Source organism: Pleurodeles waltl, chromosome 1_1 (genome assembly GCF_031143425.1).
Source record: "Pleurodeles waltl isolate 20211129_DDA chromosome 1_1, aPleWal1.hap1.20221129, whole genome shotgun sequence".
NCBI lineage: Eukaryota > Metazoa > Chordata > Amphibia > Caudata > Salamandridae > Pleurodeles > Pleurodeles waltl.
This window is the reverse complement of record NC_090436.1, coordinates 228,749,467-228,766,378: the sequence shown is the minus strand read 5'-3', so window position 1 is coordinate 228,766,378 and position 16,912 is coordinate 228,749,467. Positions and strand designations below refer to the sequence as shown.

Sequence of the window (16,912 nt, the reverse complement as noted above, 5' to 3'; positions counted from 1 at the left end):
GACAATTTGAGTTGGAAGGACTCTTGCAGGAATCCTCAAACACAATTTTCAAAATAGAGCGTTCTGATTGACTCAGAAGGTTATTTTTCTCTTGGGCCAACTTTCTTTCATGGGAGACACAATTCCACCACAGGAGTGAGTGCTCTGATTGGCTGCCTGCCACATGAAGAGAAATGTTGCAGGTCAGCCAGGGCCAACCTAACCCTAGGGCCAAAGTCTTTGGCCAGTTGGCTTTAAATATGGCAATAAAATGTTACTTTATATTACAAAAAAACCCTAGAATTTCCATGAAAAAACCAAAGCTTAAAATGACGTTATAGCTAGGTGAAAATTTCAGTGGTAGCATAATGCACAGCTAATTACCCCACATATTACATCACATATGACATGTTCTATGGCATAATTGATAACATCAGTGCAACATCTAAAATGACGTTATTGATGACAAGACAGTGCATGGCAGGAGCACGAGTTATAGTTATCTTAGGGCACAAAAGATGATACAATGGAGTTAGAGAAGAGTATGATTAATTTCAAAGTGGTTTAGGGAGCAAAAATAACATGCATTTGAATGCACTGAAACCGACTGAAAAAGGATGTGACAACTGGCCCTGGTAGAGAAAAAATTCACTGATATAATCAACCCAATATGCTCAAATGTGTGAACCTATCCCTTGAAACAGAGCGGGTTTCTGGAGAAATAAAACAGTCCATCTTTATTTTCCTAATAAAAGAATAATTGCCTGACTATTGCAGGGATCCCATGATCAACAAAATTCCTGGAAAGAAGAATATTTTTAAAATATAAATATCTGAATCAAATCCAAGAACGAGTGTTAGTGAAGCAACTGGGGGATTTTGTGGAAAGGGCAAATAATCTTAAGCAACCTTCGGTTGGGTTGGATAAGTGACTTCTGATGAAGAACTAGATGGTATATTGCAGTATTTTCCTTCTGTGCTCATATTATTCTCTTACCCATGGGTTTTCCCATTTTCCATCAGTGGCACAGGTTGTTGGCACAGCTAACAAATGTTTTTGCCCAATTAACAGAAACAGTTGGTGAACAGTATATTGCTCTAGGTGAACTGTGCTGTTTCCATTGGCTTTGATGGACCTGCTTGCACTCCCTGGCTCCTTATTTCATTTGTATGCAGGTAGTATTCTTGCAGGAACAGGTGCTTTTTCTTAGGCTTGGAGCATATACTTACCCTATAAGTAAATGCAACATCTCCACATAAAAACTATAGCCCCTGTGGGGAAACAGTTAAATATGCAGATTCACATTTGCTTATCAGATTTTTGCATCTAGATTTTTCCATCAGATGGACATTCTATATATACACGTTTTACAAGAGTTCAGGGGTTCCCTTACTAGTGGGAAGGGATTGCTCTAGCAATCCCAATGTGTTATTTTAGGGTGTGCGTGAATGAGCAGCCTTAGGCTTATCAGAGAGGAGTGTTAGACACCTGTAAATATACAGTCAGTAAATGAGACACACAACTCAATAAAGAGACCCACACCAATTTACAAAAGTAACAAGTATCTTTATATATGTTTCAGCACCAGAATCAATATGATCAGATAAGTACGTTTTCCAAGAAACATCTTTACAGTTTAGAAAAGTTGACAGTGCAATTCTTGAAAGCTGCAATGTTATCCTTTACAGGAAAACAAATAAGGCAAACAGGCATCGTACAGTGACTTATAGGACCAATGTCCTGGACTTAAGTTGAGTATTGGGTAAGGGTCAGGGCCTGCTCAACAGCTCACACTGGGTGGCACTGGAGTGTTTGATTGCAGAGGTGAAGTACAACGTCAGATGGTCACTGTTAGTCAAAGGGGATCTGTCCAGTTGAAAAGAGGCTGCAGGCTAGGACAGGGAGTCCAGTCAGGGTGAGCCACCAAGTGGGCTCAGGTCTTACAATGCTGGGGAAGTAGGAAACCATTGGTCCTCTTCTGCCTGGTCAGGGGTGTCCGGGTGTAGAGGGTTATTGGACTGTCAGGTGTCTGTCACCAGTGGCGGTGGAGAGGGGCCAACAGAAACAGATTGGGGTTGGGGGACAGCCTGGATGAACCAACAAGGGGGCTCAAGTTTCACAAGCCAGGGGGATGCAGAGACACCAGTGGTCTTCTTCTCCTCAGCCCGGGGTGTCCAGGTGCAGAGGTGCAGCAGACCATCAGGTTACCAACACAGGAGGTGGTTGCGGCTGAGGGATTCCTACACAAAGAGGCTGCAGCCATTGGTGTGAAGGTCATAGTGTGGAAACCCACAATGGACTTTGTCTTTGGAGAGGCTGGGGACCATGCTGGCACAGTTGGCCCACTTCAACTTGGGCTATCTGTCACGGGTGCAGTGGTGCTGTCCGGCACCAGGTTTTGGTGGTCTGGAGTCCTCTTCATTGTTTCTTGGGTGCCTGCAAAGGATGCACGGAAGTAGCTCCACTGCTCCTTTGGAGTTCCTTGTGCTGGTGTGAAAGCTGGCATCCTTTCTGGGCTTTTGGAAGTTTCAGCAGCTGGAGGAGGGGGCATCTTTCGTGCAACTGTCGAAGTCAGCGGACAGGCGGCAGGGTTGGCGACAAGTTTGTCACTGGCCTTCAGTTCTTGCCTCTTTTTTGCATCTCTGGAGTGTCCTTCTTCTTCAGGTTAATCGGATCTGAATTTCTGGTGACAAAGGCTTCCCTAAATACTGAAACGTGGGGTGTTTCAGGGAATGTAGGGTAGTAGCCAATGGGCTAGTTACCCCTGGGGCCACTACATCCCCTATATGACCACTTCCTGTGGGAAGTGGGCATAACCCTGTCAAGGAGATCCTAGTTCAGCCATCACGAAGATGGCAGGCTTTCAAACACTGTGACCACACCAGGCAGCTCACCTTAGGGGTGGGTCTGACCTGAGAGGTCGTCACTCCTCCCTAACACTAATTTTCCCACCAGTCCAGGTGCTAAATGGCGCTTGAGTCAGGGGGGTTATCATCCTCTCCTTTGAGGAAAGCCAGAACTAGATATCAAGGGTGGTGGGCTTCTTTGAAGCCCCCTGCCTTGGAATACAGATTTGAAGGTCATCCTGTTAGGAGGGATGTGCTAACACCCCTGCCAGAGCAGACCTTATTACTGTGTGCCTAAGAGCAAAGGCTCTCACCTCTGGAGGTCAGAAACGTGTCTAGTGGTGTCAGTCTGCACATGGGTAGTGGTAAGTTTTTCCGGGGGCACCTCTAAGTTCCCCTCTTGGTGCATGTATAAATAAATCCATCACTGGCATCAGTGAGGGTTTAATAATAAGAGACGTTTGCTACCAAACACCTCTATTTTCAGTGAAGCCATCATGTACCTAGGGAATTCTTATTGATCAGTGTACAGCACATATACTAAAAATGACTTCCCTTTTCCCTCACTATCTGCTCTAGCAGACCTGTCCTCACATATAATATAATATAATATAATACACCCTGCCATAGGGCTGCAAGGCCTTTGTAGGGGTCACTTACATATACTGCAGGCAGTGCTTGGAGACATGGCACACACGCTGCCTGCATGTTGTGTTTTCACTTTTAGCTGCACTAAGACATGCAGTCTGCAATGGCAGACATCATGTGTTAGGTGAGGGGTCCCTGGGGGTGGCACAATGCATGCAGCAGCCCTTGGAGACCCTCTTTGGTACCCATGCCCTAGGTATCAGGTGTACCATTTACTAGAGACTTGCAAGAGTGCCAAAGGTATGGCCAAATGGGGAACAATTGCACAGTTTTAGGGAAAGGGCTGTAGCACTGCGCACCAGGTTAGCAAGAATCCAGTGCACTTTCAGTCAAAATTGCATCAAATATTGTAGGAAAGTACCATCTTGCCTGGCATGTTACCCCCATTTTTCACAGTGTATATATGTTGTTTTAGTTGTATGTGTCACTGGGACCCTGCCAGCCAGGGCCCCAGTGCTCATAAGGGTGCCTGAATGTGTTACCTGTGTTATTATTAACTGTCTCACTGAGGCTCTGCTATCCAGAACCTCAGTGGTTATGCTCTCTCATTTCTTTCCAGATTGTCACTAATAGGCTAGTGACCAATTTTACCAATTCACATTGGCATACTGGAACACCCTTATAATTCCCTAGTATATGGTACTGAGGTACCCAGGGTATTGGGGTTCCAGGAGATCCCTATGGGCTGCAGCATTTCTTTTGCCACCCATAGGGAGCTCTGACAATTCTTACACAGGCCTGCCACTGCAGCCTGAGTGAAATAACGTCCACGTTATTTCACAGCCATTTACCACTGCACTTAAGTAACTTATAAGTCACCTATATGTCTAACCTTTACCTGGTAAAGGTTAGGTGCAAAGTTACTTAGTGTGTGGGCACCCTGGCACTAGCCAAGGTGCCCCCACATTGTAAGGGCAAATTCCCCGGACTTTGTGAGTGCGGGGACACCATTACACGCGTTCACTACACATAGGTCACTACCTATGTGTAGCTTCACAATGGTAACTCCGAATATGGCCATGTAACATGTCTAAGATCATGGAATTGCCCCCTCTATGCCATCCTGGCATTGTTGGCACAATCCCATGATCCCACGGGTCTGTAGCACAGACCCTGGTACTGCCAAACTGCCTTTTCAGGGGTTTCACTGCAGCTGCTGCTGCTGCCAACCCCTCAGACAGGTTTCTGCCCTCCTGGGGTCCAGCCAGGCTTGGCCCAGGATGGCAGAACAAAGGACTTCCTCAGAGAGAGGGTGTTACACCCTCTCCCTTTGGAAAAAGGTGTTAAGGCAGGGGAGGAGTAGCCTCCCCCAGCCTCTGGAAATGCTTTCATGGGCACAGATGGTGCCCATTTCTGCATAAGCCAGTCTACACCGGTTCAGGTACCCCTCAGCCTTGCTCTGGCGCGAAACTGGACAAAGGAAAGGGGAGTGACCACTCCCCTGACCTGCACCTCGCCTAGGAGGTGCCCAGAGCTCCTCCAGTGTGCTCCAGACTTCTGCCATCTTGGAAACAGAGGTGCTGATGGCACACTGGACTGCTCTGAGTGGCCAGGGCCAGCAGGTGACGTCAGAGACTCCTTCTGATAGGCTCCTTCAGGTGTTGCTAGCCTATATTCTCTCCTAAGTAGCCAAACCCTCTTTTCTGGCTATTTAGGGTCTCTGCTTTGGGGAATTCTTTAGATAACGAATGCAAGAGCTCATCAGAGTTCCTCTGCATCTCTCTCTTCACCTTCTGCCAAGGAATCGACTGCTGACCATGCTGGAAGCCTGCAAAACTGCAACGAAGTAGCAAAGACGACTACTGCAACTCTGTAACGCTGATCCTGCCACCTTCTCGACTGTTTTCCTGGTGGTGCATGCTGTGGGGGTAGTCTGCCTCCTCTCTGCACTAGAAGCTCCGAAGAAATCTCCCGTGGGTCGACGGAATCTTCCCCCTGCTACCGCAGGCACCAAAGAACTGCATCACTGGTCCCCTGGGTCTCCTCTCAGCACGACGAGCGAGGTCCCTTGAATCCAGCAACTCTGTCCAAGTGACTCCCACAGTCCAGTGACTCTTCAGTCCAAGTTTGGTGGAGGTAAGTCCTTGCCTCTCCACGCCAGACTGCATTGCTGGGAACCGCGTCTTTTGCAGCTACTCTGGCCTCTGTGCACTTCCGGTGCAAATCCTTTGTGCACAGCCAAGCCTGGGTCCACGGCACTCTAACCTGCATTGCACGACTTTCTAAGTTGTCCTCCACGGCGTGGGACTCCTTTGTGCAACTTCGGGTGAGCACAGTTTCACTCCTCTTCGTAGTGCCTGTTCTGGCACTTCTGTGGGTGCTGCCTGCTTCTGAGAGGGCTCCTTGTCCTGCTGGGTGCCCCCTCTGTCCCCTGACGCAATTGGCGACATCCTGGTCCCTCCTGGGCCACAGCAGCATCCAAAAACCCTAACGGCACGATTTGCAGCTAGCAAGGCTTGTTGGCGGTCTTTCGGCGGGAAAACACTTCTGCACGACTTTTCACGATGTAGGACATCCATCCTCCAAAGGGGAAGTTTCTAGCCCTTGTCGTTCCTGCAGAATCCTTAGCTTCTACTTCCTAGTAGCAGCTTCTTTGCACCCACAGCTGGCATTTCCTGGGCATCTGCCCATCTCCAACTTGCTTGTGACTTTTGGACTTGGTCCCCTTGTTCCACAGGTACCCTCGTTTGGAAATCCATTGTTGTTGCATTGCTGGTTTGTGTCTTTCCTGCAGAATTCCCCTATCACAACTTCTGTGCTCTTGGGGAACTTTAGTGCACTTTGCACTCACTTTTCAGGGTCTTGGGGTGGGCTATTTTTCTAACCCTCACTGTTTTCTTACAGTCCCAGCGACCCTCTACAAGGTCACATAGGTTTGGGGTCCATTCGTGGTTCGCATTCCACTTTTGGAGTGTATGGTTTGTGTTGCCCCTATCCCTATGTGTCCCCATTGCATCCTATTGTAACTATACATTGTTTGCACTGTTTTCTAAGACTATACTGCATATTTTTGGTATTGTGTACATATATCTTGTGTATATTTGGTATCCTCATACTGAGGGTACTCACTGAGATACTTTTGGCATATTGTCATAAAAATAAAGTACCTTTATTTTTAGTATATCTGTGTATTGTGTTTTCTTATGATATTGTGCAAGTGACACTAGTGGTACTGTAGGAGCTTCACTCGTCTCCTAGTTCAGCCTAAGCAGCTCTGCTAAGCTACCATTTTCTATCAGCCTAAGCTGCTAGACACCCCTATACACTAATAAGGGATACCTGGGCCTGGTGCAAGGTGTAAGTACCCCTTGGTACTCACTACAAGCCAGTCCAGCCTCCTACAAATATCAGGCAAAAAGTGGGGGTGACCATGTCTGAAAGGGGCACTTTCCTACACTTACTTTATGAGTAAATCCAACATCTACACATACAAACTATAGCCCCAGTGGAGAAACAGTTAAGTATGCAGATTCACGTTTTTCAGATTTTTCAACTAGATTTTTCCATTAGATGGAAATTCTATGTATACGTTATACATTCTCAAGAAAAGTTGTAGACTTACTAGAGTATATCTAGAATCTCTAAATCCAATAAAAGTAATTTATTTGCTCCAAACATAGGAGTTTGGGCAAATTGATGACTTCGAAAGCCAGGACTTTGTGAGTTAGTAAAATATGTAATCTATATCATAACATTATGAACACAAAACATGTAAGTATGATGTTTTTCAGGATCTTGGGCCAGATGTAGCAAAGGGTTTTACCCATTCTGTGTCTATGGGAAAATGTGTTCGTACATATGGCTCCTTGTGTCCCAGGCTACAGTATGTTATGAATTGCCTCAATATTGTGCACACCATGGCAATATCGATAGGAACTGCACCATTCCAGAATCAATCAGATGCGCTGTAAAGCAGTGTGTCTTTCTTGCACTCAAGGTATTTGACATCTTTTGAGGTTTTACATCTCCAGATAGGGGCTGGAGGAGAGGCAAATACAATCCTCTTTTGACATCATCTGAGCTCCATTAACTGAAACATTTTAGATAAACAATCCATGCCATGAAGAAATATTTAGGAGGAGCGAATGGACGGGGCTCCCTCATCACTGCTATTTTATTAACATCATAAGATACCAGTGACTAATGTCTGACTGAAAGTAGCCTGGATTGATCTTTTGGGTGTACCTCACACTTCTGGTATGCTTACTGAAATGTTCTTCCCCTGACTCTGCTTAGACTTGCTGTCCATTTTGATGAATTTGCATTATTGTGCCCTGAGACACAAGCAGAGTGCATCTTGGGGCTTCAATGCTTATGCTTAACTGTCAGGGATACTGGTCCAGGCAACCTGTTTCGAAATCTCCAAATATTTCATGAAGATGATATAGCTTCTGTGTTACTGGAATTGTGAAGTGAATGTTGAAAGTTTCTAGCCATGAAAAAAGAGTCTTCTGCTCATGTTTGGCAAAGAACTCCGTAGTGTAGTCCACAAGGTAAACTCTTCACATCACTAAAGTAATAAATCTATGTCAGTGTTGATGTATTTGTGGTAGGTCTACTGCTTACAGACTAGTATGATTAGTTGACTAATTGTGGTATTTTGATGGCTTTTACAAATGGTGGGTTTTGTGATGTTGACACCCTAAAGAAAGAGCTTTAGCACTTTTCTTTTACCTTATTTACCAAGTGGCTAAGGAACTTTCAACCATGAGATGCCTAAACCCTCCAATTCACTCATATTGCACCTTGCACACATGCTGTATTTATTGTTTTACCTTGTAGTCTAACAACTAAATGTTTAAGACAGATACTCAGTGGCAAGCATGATAAGACCAAAGGGATGATGAACAGTATGAGGCAGATATTTTTTAAAGTAGTGCAATGTAGCACAGCAACCAAACTTTCTGTACTTCGCTAGGGGAAGAGAGCATCACAGAGCCATACGTTCATACTTTGTCAAGGCTATGGGTCAGCTTGAGTCACTTTGCACCACTGGAATATCTTGATAAATCTGCCCTAGTGTATCTATTTGCTGATGCGAACCAGAATTCAATTTTCTCCATAGGTGAGAACTTTGCAGCATTTCGTTAGTGCTCTGGGTCTTGTCAATTGGATCAAATCTAATATTCCTCTTCATAAAATGAGTAAAGGCAGGATGTTTGATTCCCTTTCACGCACCTACCACTCTGTGATTGAGCATCAAAGTTTATGATACTCGCCAATTCAAACACAGATTAACATACAATACTAGTTTTCAGATTCTGCAGGCTGTCATGGACAAGAAGATAAAGTGATGGTGGAGGTTTTAAGTTTCACACAAAAATTCGGTATATCTCCTCAAAAGTTTCCCTATGTATTTCTGTGTAATGCATCGTGCCTATTGTAAAGCTAGAAAGATATCATGTAAGATTCTGATGTGATAAAAGCAAGAACTAGCAAGAACTTTAGTCTCAGGAATAATAGGCAGAGCGCAGTCAAGAAGAGCAGATCTCTTATCACTGGACAGGTTGACTCAAAGGCATCTACTCCCAGGCTACACACTCAGGTATAAAACAGTTTTCATAGATGTCACAAATCCATAGTTGTCAGAAATCTTCCAGTTATGTGTGTGCTCCCTTGGATAATGGCTCTGTGAATGATTTGCAAAATTCGGAACATGACAAGCATTATGTAAAAGTCCATGACTGTGCCTTCTCTTGCTCCATTCCTTCTTTTAAATCCTTCAGATATCATCTGGTGTTGGTTAACATATTCAGGGCTTACCTTCCAGTATAGAGTTACATTGCGTTCACCGTTCTTGTGATAAACTTCCCTCCAGATTTCTGGTCCCAGTATGGGCTCTAAAATCAATGAAAAAAGACATTTCTTCATAAATTTTAAACTGAGCATCGTACGTCCCACTTGCAGGAACTTCAGTCTTCAAAAACTAGACTTTTCCTTAAACTTGGACACAGTTCTCACCAACCTATGTAGAACTGCAAAGACTTCCTGCTCAGTGTCATGTCATCTTCAAATAACTGTGCATGGTGCACCGTGCTTAATAAGGAATGCATCCTCCATTATTTGCCTTGATACTAAAATTCTATTAACAAACCCGGTTACTATAATAAATCACTACTCCTCAATCCCAATCTGAGAAAAAGAGAACAAGCGATGAACCTACCATTAGACTGCGAAACATCCAACACACACAACCACTAGTCTTTCCATATTCACCTGTTCCCATCTTAGGTTGCAGATTAGGCTGCACCACGAAGCATAGGCTGTCTAAGAAATGCAACACAATTCAACATATGAATTCAGCATCACATATCTTGTTGAATGATGGTGACAGCATCTTTCTTTTTCTTTACAACTCTTCCATTATGGTATCAGTTGCACATGGCCAGAGGCTCTAGAATATTTTGAATGCTTCCATTCGCTATTTCAGTGAATTTGCATTAACCACATGCTTAGAGATTGAAACTGTGGTGAATCCTAAGTAAGTGTGCCATCTTTTCAGAATGACTGTGGTTACCCGATGACTGATACAAGACACGTGGCATGACAAAACATAGGCTGGAGAGAGCCAGTGATACAAAATGCAAGACTTAAACCAGCGGCCCCATTGGTTGTATAGCAGTGGGTGCAACGATTCGCTGTTACAATATGGTGCTCTGGCATGCCCATAGACCTGAATCAAACCTATCACTATTTGCTGATCTCATTTACAGTATGAGTGACTACCATTTTTCTTCACTCAGGCGTACAGTTGGAGTATTGGTAAATGTGGCAAAGTAGCCTGTATGAGTCACCATGTTTTTTTGTGGCACTTGTGCTAGCGCCCTGCCCTTAAATGATTGTAGTTACTGCATTTTCAAAGGTTGTTCTGGCATAACAAATGACAGAAATACTGCCACTTTCTAAACATTAGCACAATCTGTAATTTATTTGTTAGGTGCGGAACAGCAGTTGCATCAGCAAGATTATTAGCCTGATTACGACTTCGGCGGAGAGGGTTAATCTTTCCCAAATGTGATGGATATCCCGCCCGCCCTATGACGAGTTCCATAGGATATAATGGATTCGTAATTCGGCAGGCGGGATATCTGTCACATTTGGGACGGATTAACCCTCTGCGCCGAAGTCGTAATCAGGCCCTATCTGTCCATTAGTTCGGCTGGTCCAGTGGCATTTTTACGATTTAGGACACACAAGACACCTTTCTTCCATTATATATCATTTATGCTTTCATTGTGCCCACATATTGTGATAATTCCCCTTTATAATGCCCCCTATCATTCAAATTTCCAAAAAGCAATATTTAAAAAGCAGGACATTGATAGTTAATGATCATTCATTAAGTGAAGCTGATTCCTGAGACCTAAATTCCACGACGTACTTTCTTACCTTTCAGTAATAGGTGGGTCCTGCCGCTACAGAATATTCAGAATTTTGGCAAACTTTTAGGGGGGGGGGGGTTGTGGAGAATAGCAAAGCCAATAGCTCTGACTTTGATGTGAGGATGCATGCAAACAGAATTTTTCCATTGTGTGTATGCATGTTTAACACATTAAAGACAGGGCTAGTCATAACAGGCTGCTCCTGCACCAGTAACGCTTGCAATACCCCAAGCGACTCTCACTGGTTCTTACTTACAGCCCACCCGTGTTTTGGAGTTTCCAGGAGTGAGTATGCCAAACCCAGGGTCACATGAAAGCTGAGGATGTTGGAAGACAGCGAGAGACTGAAACCCAATGATGACGTTCGAGCAATGGGGACTATGTCAGTTTGTGTCACCATGGACAAGGGTTTCAGTCGTAGGCTTTTTGTCTACGAATAGCTTCTAACAGGTGTGTCAGTCTATTTAGAGTAACTGAAGCAAACCAAGCCGAAATTACTCAGAATGCATTAAGTTGTGATATCAAAGTCAGAAACTGGAAACAGTGTCCATGATGACATGGACTGAGTTGTCCACAGCTAGAACCAGTGCCAATGCTCTTCGGACTGTTTGCGGTGTAACCAGAGCACTACAAAATCAAGCATGCCATAGTCTCATTTGACAGTCATGTCTGCCAAATGTAATCCTGTGCAATATTCCTGTTCACTGAATGTAAATGTGAATAACAAAGTTGCTGTGTTAGACTGTTCTAAAAGTTTCTACTATGGCTTTCCAAGTTTTCTGATCCAGCATCTTCAAACCATTCAAAATGTGGTGGCCCACTTGATCCTTAAAATTCCTCCTTGGGTTTCAATATCAAACCATTTTCGACAGCTTCATTGCCCCCCGAGCAACAATAGAATCCAGTTCAAGGCCCTCATCTTTGCCTTTAGAATTTTCAATCAAATGGGGCATCTTTATATTAGGCACAGTTCAAGTGGTTCTAACAACCTCAAACTGTTCCAAACTCTTTGGATATATAAGTCTAGAAGAGGAGGTGGTTCCTTTGCCTATCTGATAGCCAGACTTTGGAATGCATTGTCTTTTACCCTGAAAAATTGTTATTCTGAAATGGCTTTTAGAAAAGGTTTAAAAACGTTTCTTTTTCATCCAGTGCCACAGAAGTTCTAATTATTTTCCACATGCTTGACAATGTGACATTCCTTTCCAAAAGTCCTGGGATAGCTGCGTGCTTTAGAAATGTATTCTATTCTATTGCTTAAGCGGCCTGACCCAAAGCAATTAATGGCTGGAGGGCTCACACAAATCCCCTCTCTTTGTATGACAAAAAGACCTACAATTGTATATAAAGTAGAAACGTTTTCAAAACGTCACTCTATTTAGAATTTTAGATGCAGCCATTAATTTCATAGTATATCTAAACACGGCCATGTCCAACTGTTCTGAAATACTATTGTTTACAATAAAATGTGGTTGTCCAAATTAACCTGAATGTAATCAAGTAGAATGTGGGTACCATGCATAACCAACCCCTACAAATATAAAGCCATGATACTGCCTTCCATGGTGGATGCTACTGCTTTAATATATTAACCTAAGGAATAAAGAAGAAAGCATAGCACACTGTGAAAGGAATGCTTTGCATGAGCATACACATGCCCACTAGAAAACAACAGTGTCTGAAAAACGAACAGAGGACTTTTATGGCTCACCAATTTTTTAAATAATCTTAACCTACCAGCTTCTCCGGTTGTGAACGTTACACGTCTACTCCATTCACTCCATTTCCAAAAATGTTCAGCTGCTCCACAGCGTATCCTCAGCGTGTAGTGTGTGTATGGCTGTAGTCCATCTAAGTCAGTCAGATACAGTTCAGATGATGTCTTTCCCATTATTGTTGTATTGTGCTACAGGTTAAATAATATACAGCTTTAATGTCCACACTTACAAATGTGCTGTAGTTGTGTAAATCAATGTCCATTAGTTAAAAATGAAGAAATACTAAAGAGGCTAGAATCTGGATATTTTAATTTGATTCATTAGACCAAATTCAGTGTTGGACTGGGCTTTTGGTCAGTCTGGCACTTTTTGGTCATTCAGCTTGAAACGTCAGGTATATATCCAGTTCAATAGGTTGTTTATTTGAGACACTGGGCCTAATTATGACCCTGGCAGTCTTCAGACCGCCAGGGCCGAGGTGGCGGTCTGAACGCCGTCAAACCAGTGGGCCGACCACTTTGGGGGCGGTCAGACCACCACATTATGACCGTGGTGGTTTTGACTGCCAGCACTGCCAGTTTCACTCCACTGGAGGGACTGGCGGTGCTGGTGGTCCTAATCCACTAGGGCAGCGCTGCATGCAGCACCGCCCTGGGGATTAAGATCCCCCTTTCTGCCAGCTTTCACATGGCTGTTGCACCACCATGTAAAAGCTGGCGGAGCCCCTCTACTGTCCATGCACTTGCCATGGGCAGTGAAGGGGCCCCCATGGAACTTTGAAGAGCGCGATGGGTGCTGTTGCACCCTACGCATCGCAACATTGCCGCCGGCTCAGTTATGAGCTGGCGTCAATGTTGTGGGCTGTTCCCCACTAGGCCAGCAGGCGGAAACATTGAAAGGGACCTTGAAATGGAGCCTGCTGGACACACTGGCGGCAATCTGACCGCAGGAGTTTGGTGGGCGGCCTTGTCTGCCTGCCAAACTCCCAGTGTCCCCCATTGACTTTTAAATCTTAATACAAATCAAAAAACCCATAAACAAACACATACAATAGGCAATTACAAAATCTAATCATAATACAAAATAAATTAATTACATTACAAATCTAGCCAGAGCAAACAGTACATCCATAAATTACATTCAAAATAAATATTGCAGTGCTAACAATCTAGACCTAATATTATATTTCAAAATACACAGGTTTTAAATATTTTCACTGTGGAATTAAAAAGCATTGACAATCTAAAAGTATATGTACTTCCGTGCAATGCATCTTCGAACCAACATCCATGCAACTCTTATTCATTCTTAAAAGAGCGCACCCCTGAAGGGTGTGCATGGAGAGGGTGCAATCCTATTCGACATTAGAAAATAGTGCAACACATTAGGAGTTCAGGAGGTATTGGAGATTAAACAAAAGAAGTGTTAGCCTCCCAAACTTTGCAGAATTTGGCAACAGAGGGTTTGGCCCTCAAGTATCGAAGATCCCTTTCCATTGAGTCTGTCCCGGCCAGTTCAGATAGTTCTTTCTTAAAGGAAGTTGAAGGAAATGCCACTTTATAAATATTAATCCTTAGTACACCTGCCTGTAGCTAGATCCTTATCTATTAGCCCAGTTGAAGTCATTTATCATAATCTTGTCCCTATATAGCATAGCTATTTTGGTTTATTCCGATGTTACCAATTTATACCAGAACCTTAGTGTTCGTATCAGTGTAGTAATTGACCAGGATTGGAGTCCAACCTCCATCCCAATAGCCGCACTTGTACATTCAGAAAAGGATAACATATATTTTAGGCAACAACCTTCTACCTTATCCCAATCTAAGATGTTACATAATCCCAGCACTTCTGCTCCATATAGAACTTGTAGCTGGATCAAAGCTTTGTCAGCTACTCGGACCCAATCTAAGATGTTACATAATCCCAGCACTTCTGCTCCATATAGAACTTGTAGCTGGATCAAAGCTTTGTCAGCTACTCGGACTGGGTATAACAAGGGTGTACAATAATCCTGTTTAAATCTTCTTAAGCCACCAGTGGTCGATAGCTCTTTTACCTTTAGTGACTCGATATGGAAAGACCATGTCAACTATTTATTAAAAAACCTTACCTAAATACATGTATTCTGTGTTTTTCTCAATTCAAGACTACCTAATAGACCGTAAATCGTTTTGTGCCTTCTTATCAAAAGTCCTAATTTTAGTTGTGTCAAAATTGATGGTTAACTTTTTTTTTTAGACAATACTTGTCAAATTCAGCTTATTTCCTTTGTAAACCCAAAGGGGTTTGATCCATAATAACAAGGTCATCTGGGTAAAGCAGACAAACTATGTGGGAACCCACCATTTTAGGAGGATAGTATTGGGTACATAGAAAAGTTTTTGGGAAAGTCTGCTTAATACAAGGGAGTAGGCCTTACCTTTAGTGCAGCCCGTGTTAATACTTATCTTCCGAGAGAGCTTACCATTGGCATTAAATTCCACCTGGGCTGTGTTTTTGTTAAGGAGCTCTTTTAATATCCCCAAAAGAGTAACTGGGATTTTCATGCTTTCCAATTTGGCCCACAGAATTTCCTGTTCCATCAACTCGAAGGCGGCCCAGAAATGCACAAAACAGGTATATAGAGAACCTCAATTCCCCATGAATGTTTGTGCTATAGCCCAAAGACAAAGATAATGATCAAGAGACATTTAGGTACTGCCGGTTGTGGGCATAAGGCAGTACAGTTGTTCTTGTTTACTGTTGTATATCTGTGGATATGTGTCCTGAAAGTCAATAACAGATTTATAAAAAAAATAATGATTGATAGTGGAACGTCCAGCTTTAAAGCTGCCCTATTAAAGCAAGATCAGATAAATCTCTTCACTCCATTGGGTTAGAGCCTTAGAGCCTGAGGTAAATGCTTTGCGTAAACCTTTGCACCTATGGCCATTAAACTAATTGACCAATAGTTTTTGGTATCTGCTGGGTCACCCTTTGTATGGGTAGGTTTTATGATGGCACCTTTACTTTTCTCAGGGTAAGTCTGAGCAGATGTAAATTGCTTTAGCATTCTAGGAAGAAACGTGCCCACCAATTTAAATTGGTCTTTATTATAAGTTCTGACAGATCGTCCAGTCCTGTAGATCTGATTAACCTTATCTCAACAGGAAGAACCTCTTCAATTACATGATTCTCTTCCTACACATATATTGCAGACAAATGGTCCATTCTACACCATACGTCCTATTCTTATGTCCCTACTATAAATCCCTACATTCATGCACCAATTTCCAAAATTTCTGCATATCATTAGTAGAGATTACTGCCATCATTTGTTCACAATTACTTTCGTAAAATATCCATTTGTTCTGCTTTATCCTTACTTTGTATTTCTTGTAAATTTCATACTATGAACTATTGACAATATATGGGATGTTGGCATATTTCGTTTTCCTCAGCTTCTTTTTCAGCTCCTGGCAATGAGCATCGAGCCAGGGAGGCTTCTTTTTGGTTGCAGGCTTGAAACAGAGGAGTTTGTAAAAGGAGTGTTTCCATTACCTTTTGAGCAGTTACCAGGTCTTTTATTGTTACTACATAGTCTTGAATGTGGTTACTAGTTACCAAGGCCAAACTGTTTAGGCCAGTCCTAAATTATCAGGAAATGCAAAGCCTGGACAAAGATATAATTAATAGGAACCTTTAGCTTTCCAAATGTAAATATCTGGGTCGCTGGTGAGTCAAATTGGAATCGATCTTTCGGACAAAAAAAGTTTCAGCTCTCTAAATATTTTTGCATCAATGCCACTATCCTTCAGTTTATGCACTTGGGGGAATTAGCCAGCAGAATTGATTAAACCCTCATGAGGTCACCAAAGTTGGCTTCGTTCTGTCTGGGTTTCAGGTGCATGTTGAATTTCTTTCATTATATGCTGTCTTTCACCTTTAAAAGTCAGAGCCCCCCTCACTCATTGAGTTCTACTAGCAACAAGCATTGGCAATGCAAATAGGTATGACTTTAATACACTGCACCCAGCACTCACAAAACCATGACACTCTTCTGAATTTACATGGGCACGCCTCTCATCCTGCACTAATACATACACACAACTCACCGTGCACTCACAAACTATGTATCCTGCACGCATACACCTCTCAACTACCACACGTGTTGCATTTACCCTTTAGTTACACCACATGCCCAGCACTCACCCACTGCTCATCCTCGAGTCAGACATCGCTCACCCAGCTCTCACTATGCACTCACATACAACTAAAACAGAGCTCACGCTGGTGTTCACCATTCACTCACCCTGCTCACTCCTTCACCTCTCACATTACACACTGCTTATCTTC

At 43.2% G+C, this 16,912-nt stretch overlaps 1 protein-coding gene across 3 annotated transcripts in view; it reads right to left on the bottom strand.

The window, feature by feature from the left end:
* Window positions 1-16,912, bottom strand: part of OSMR (oncostatin M receptor) — a 345,202-nt gene that overhangs the window by 117,311 nt on the left and 210,979 nt on the right. For all 3 annotated transcript variants that reach the window (XM_069221332.1, XM_069221326.1, XM_069221330.1), the window contains exons 9-10: window positions 12,594-12,762; window positions 9,238-9,314 (exon numbers count right to left, since the gene is read on the bottom strand). In XM_069221332.1, coding sequence (XP_069077433.1) covers window positions 9,238-9,314; window positions 12,594-12,762 — 246 coding nt within the window. The remainder of the gene's footprint in view (window positions 1-9,237; window positions 9,315-12,593; window positions 12,763-16,912) is intronic.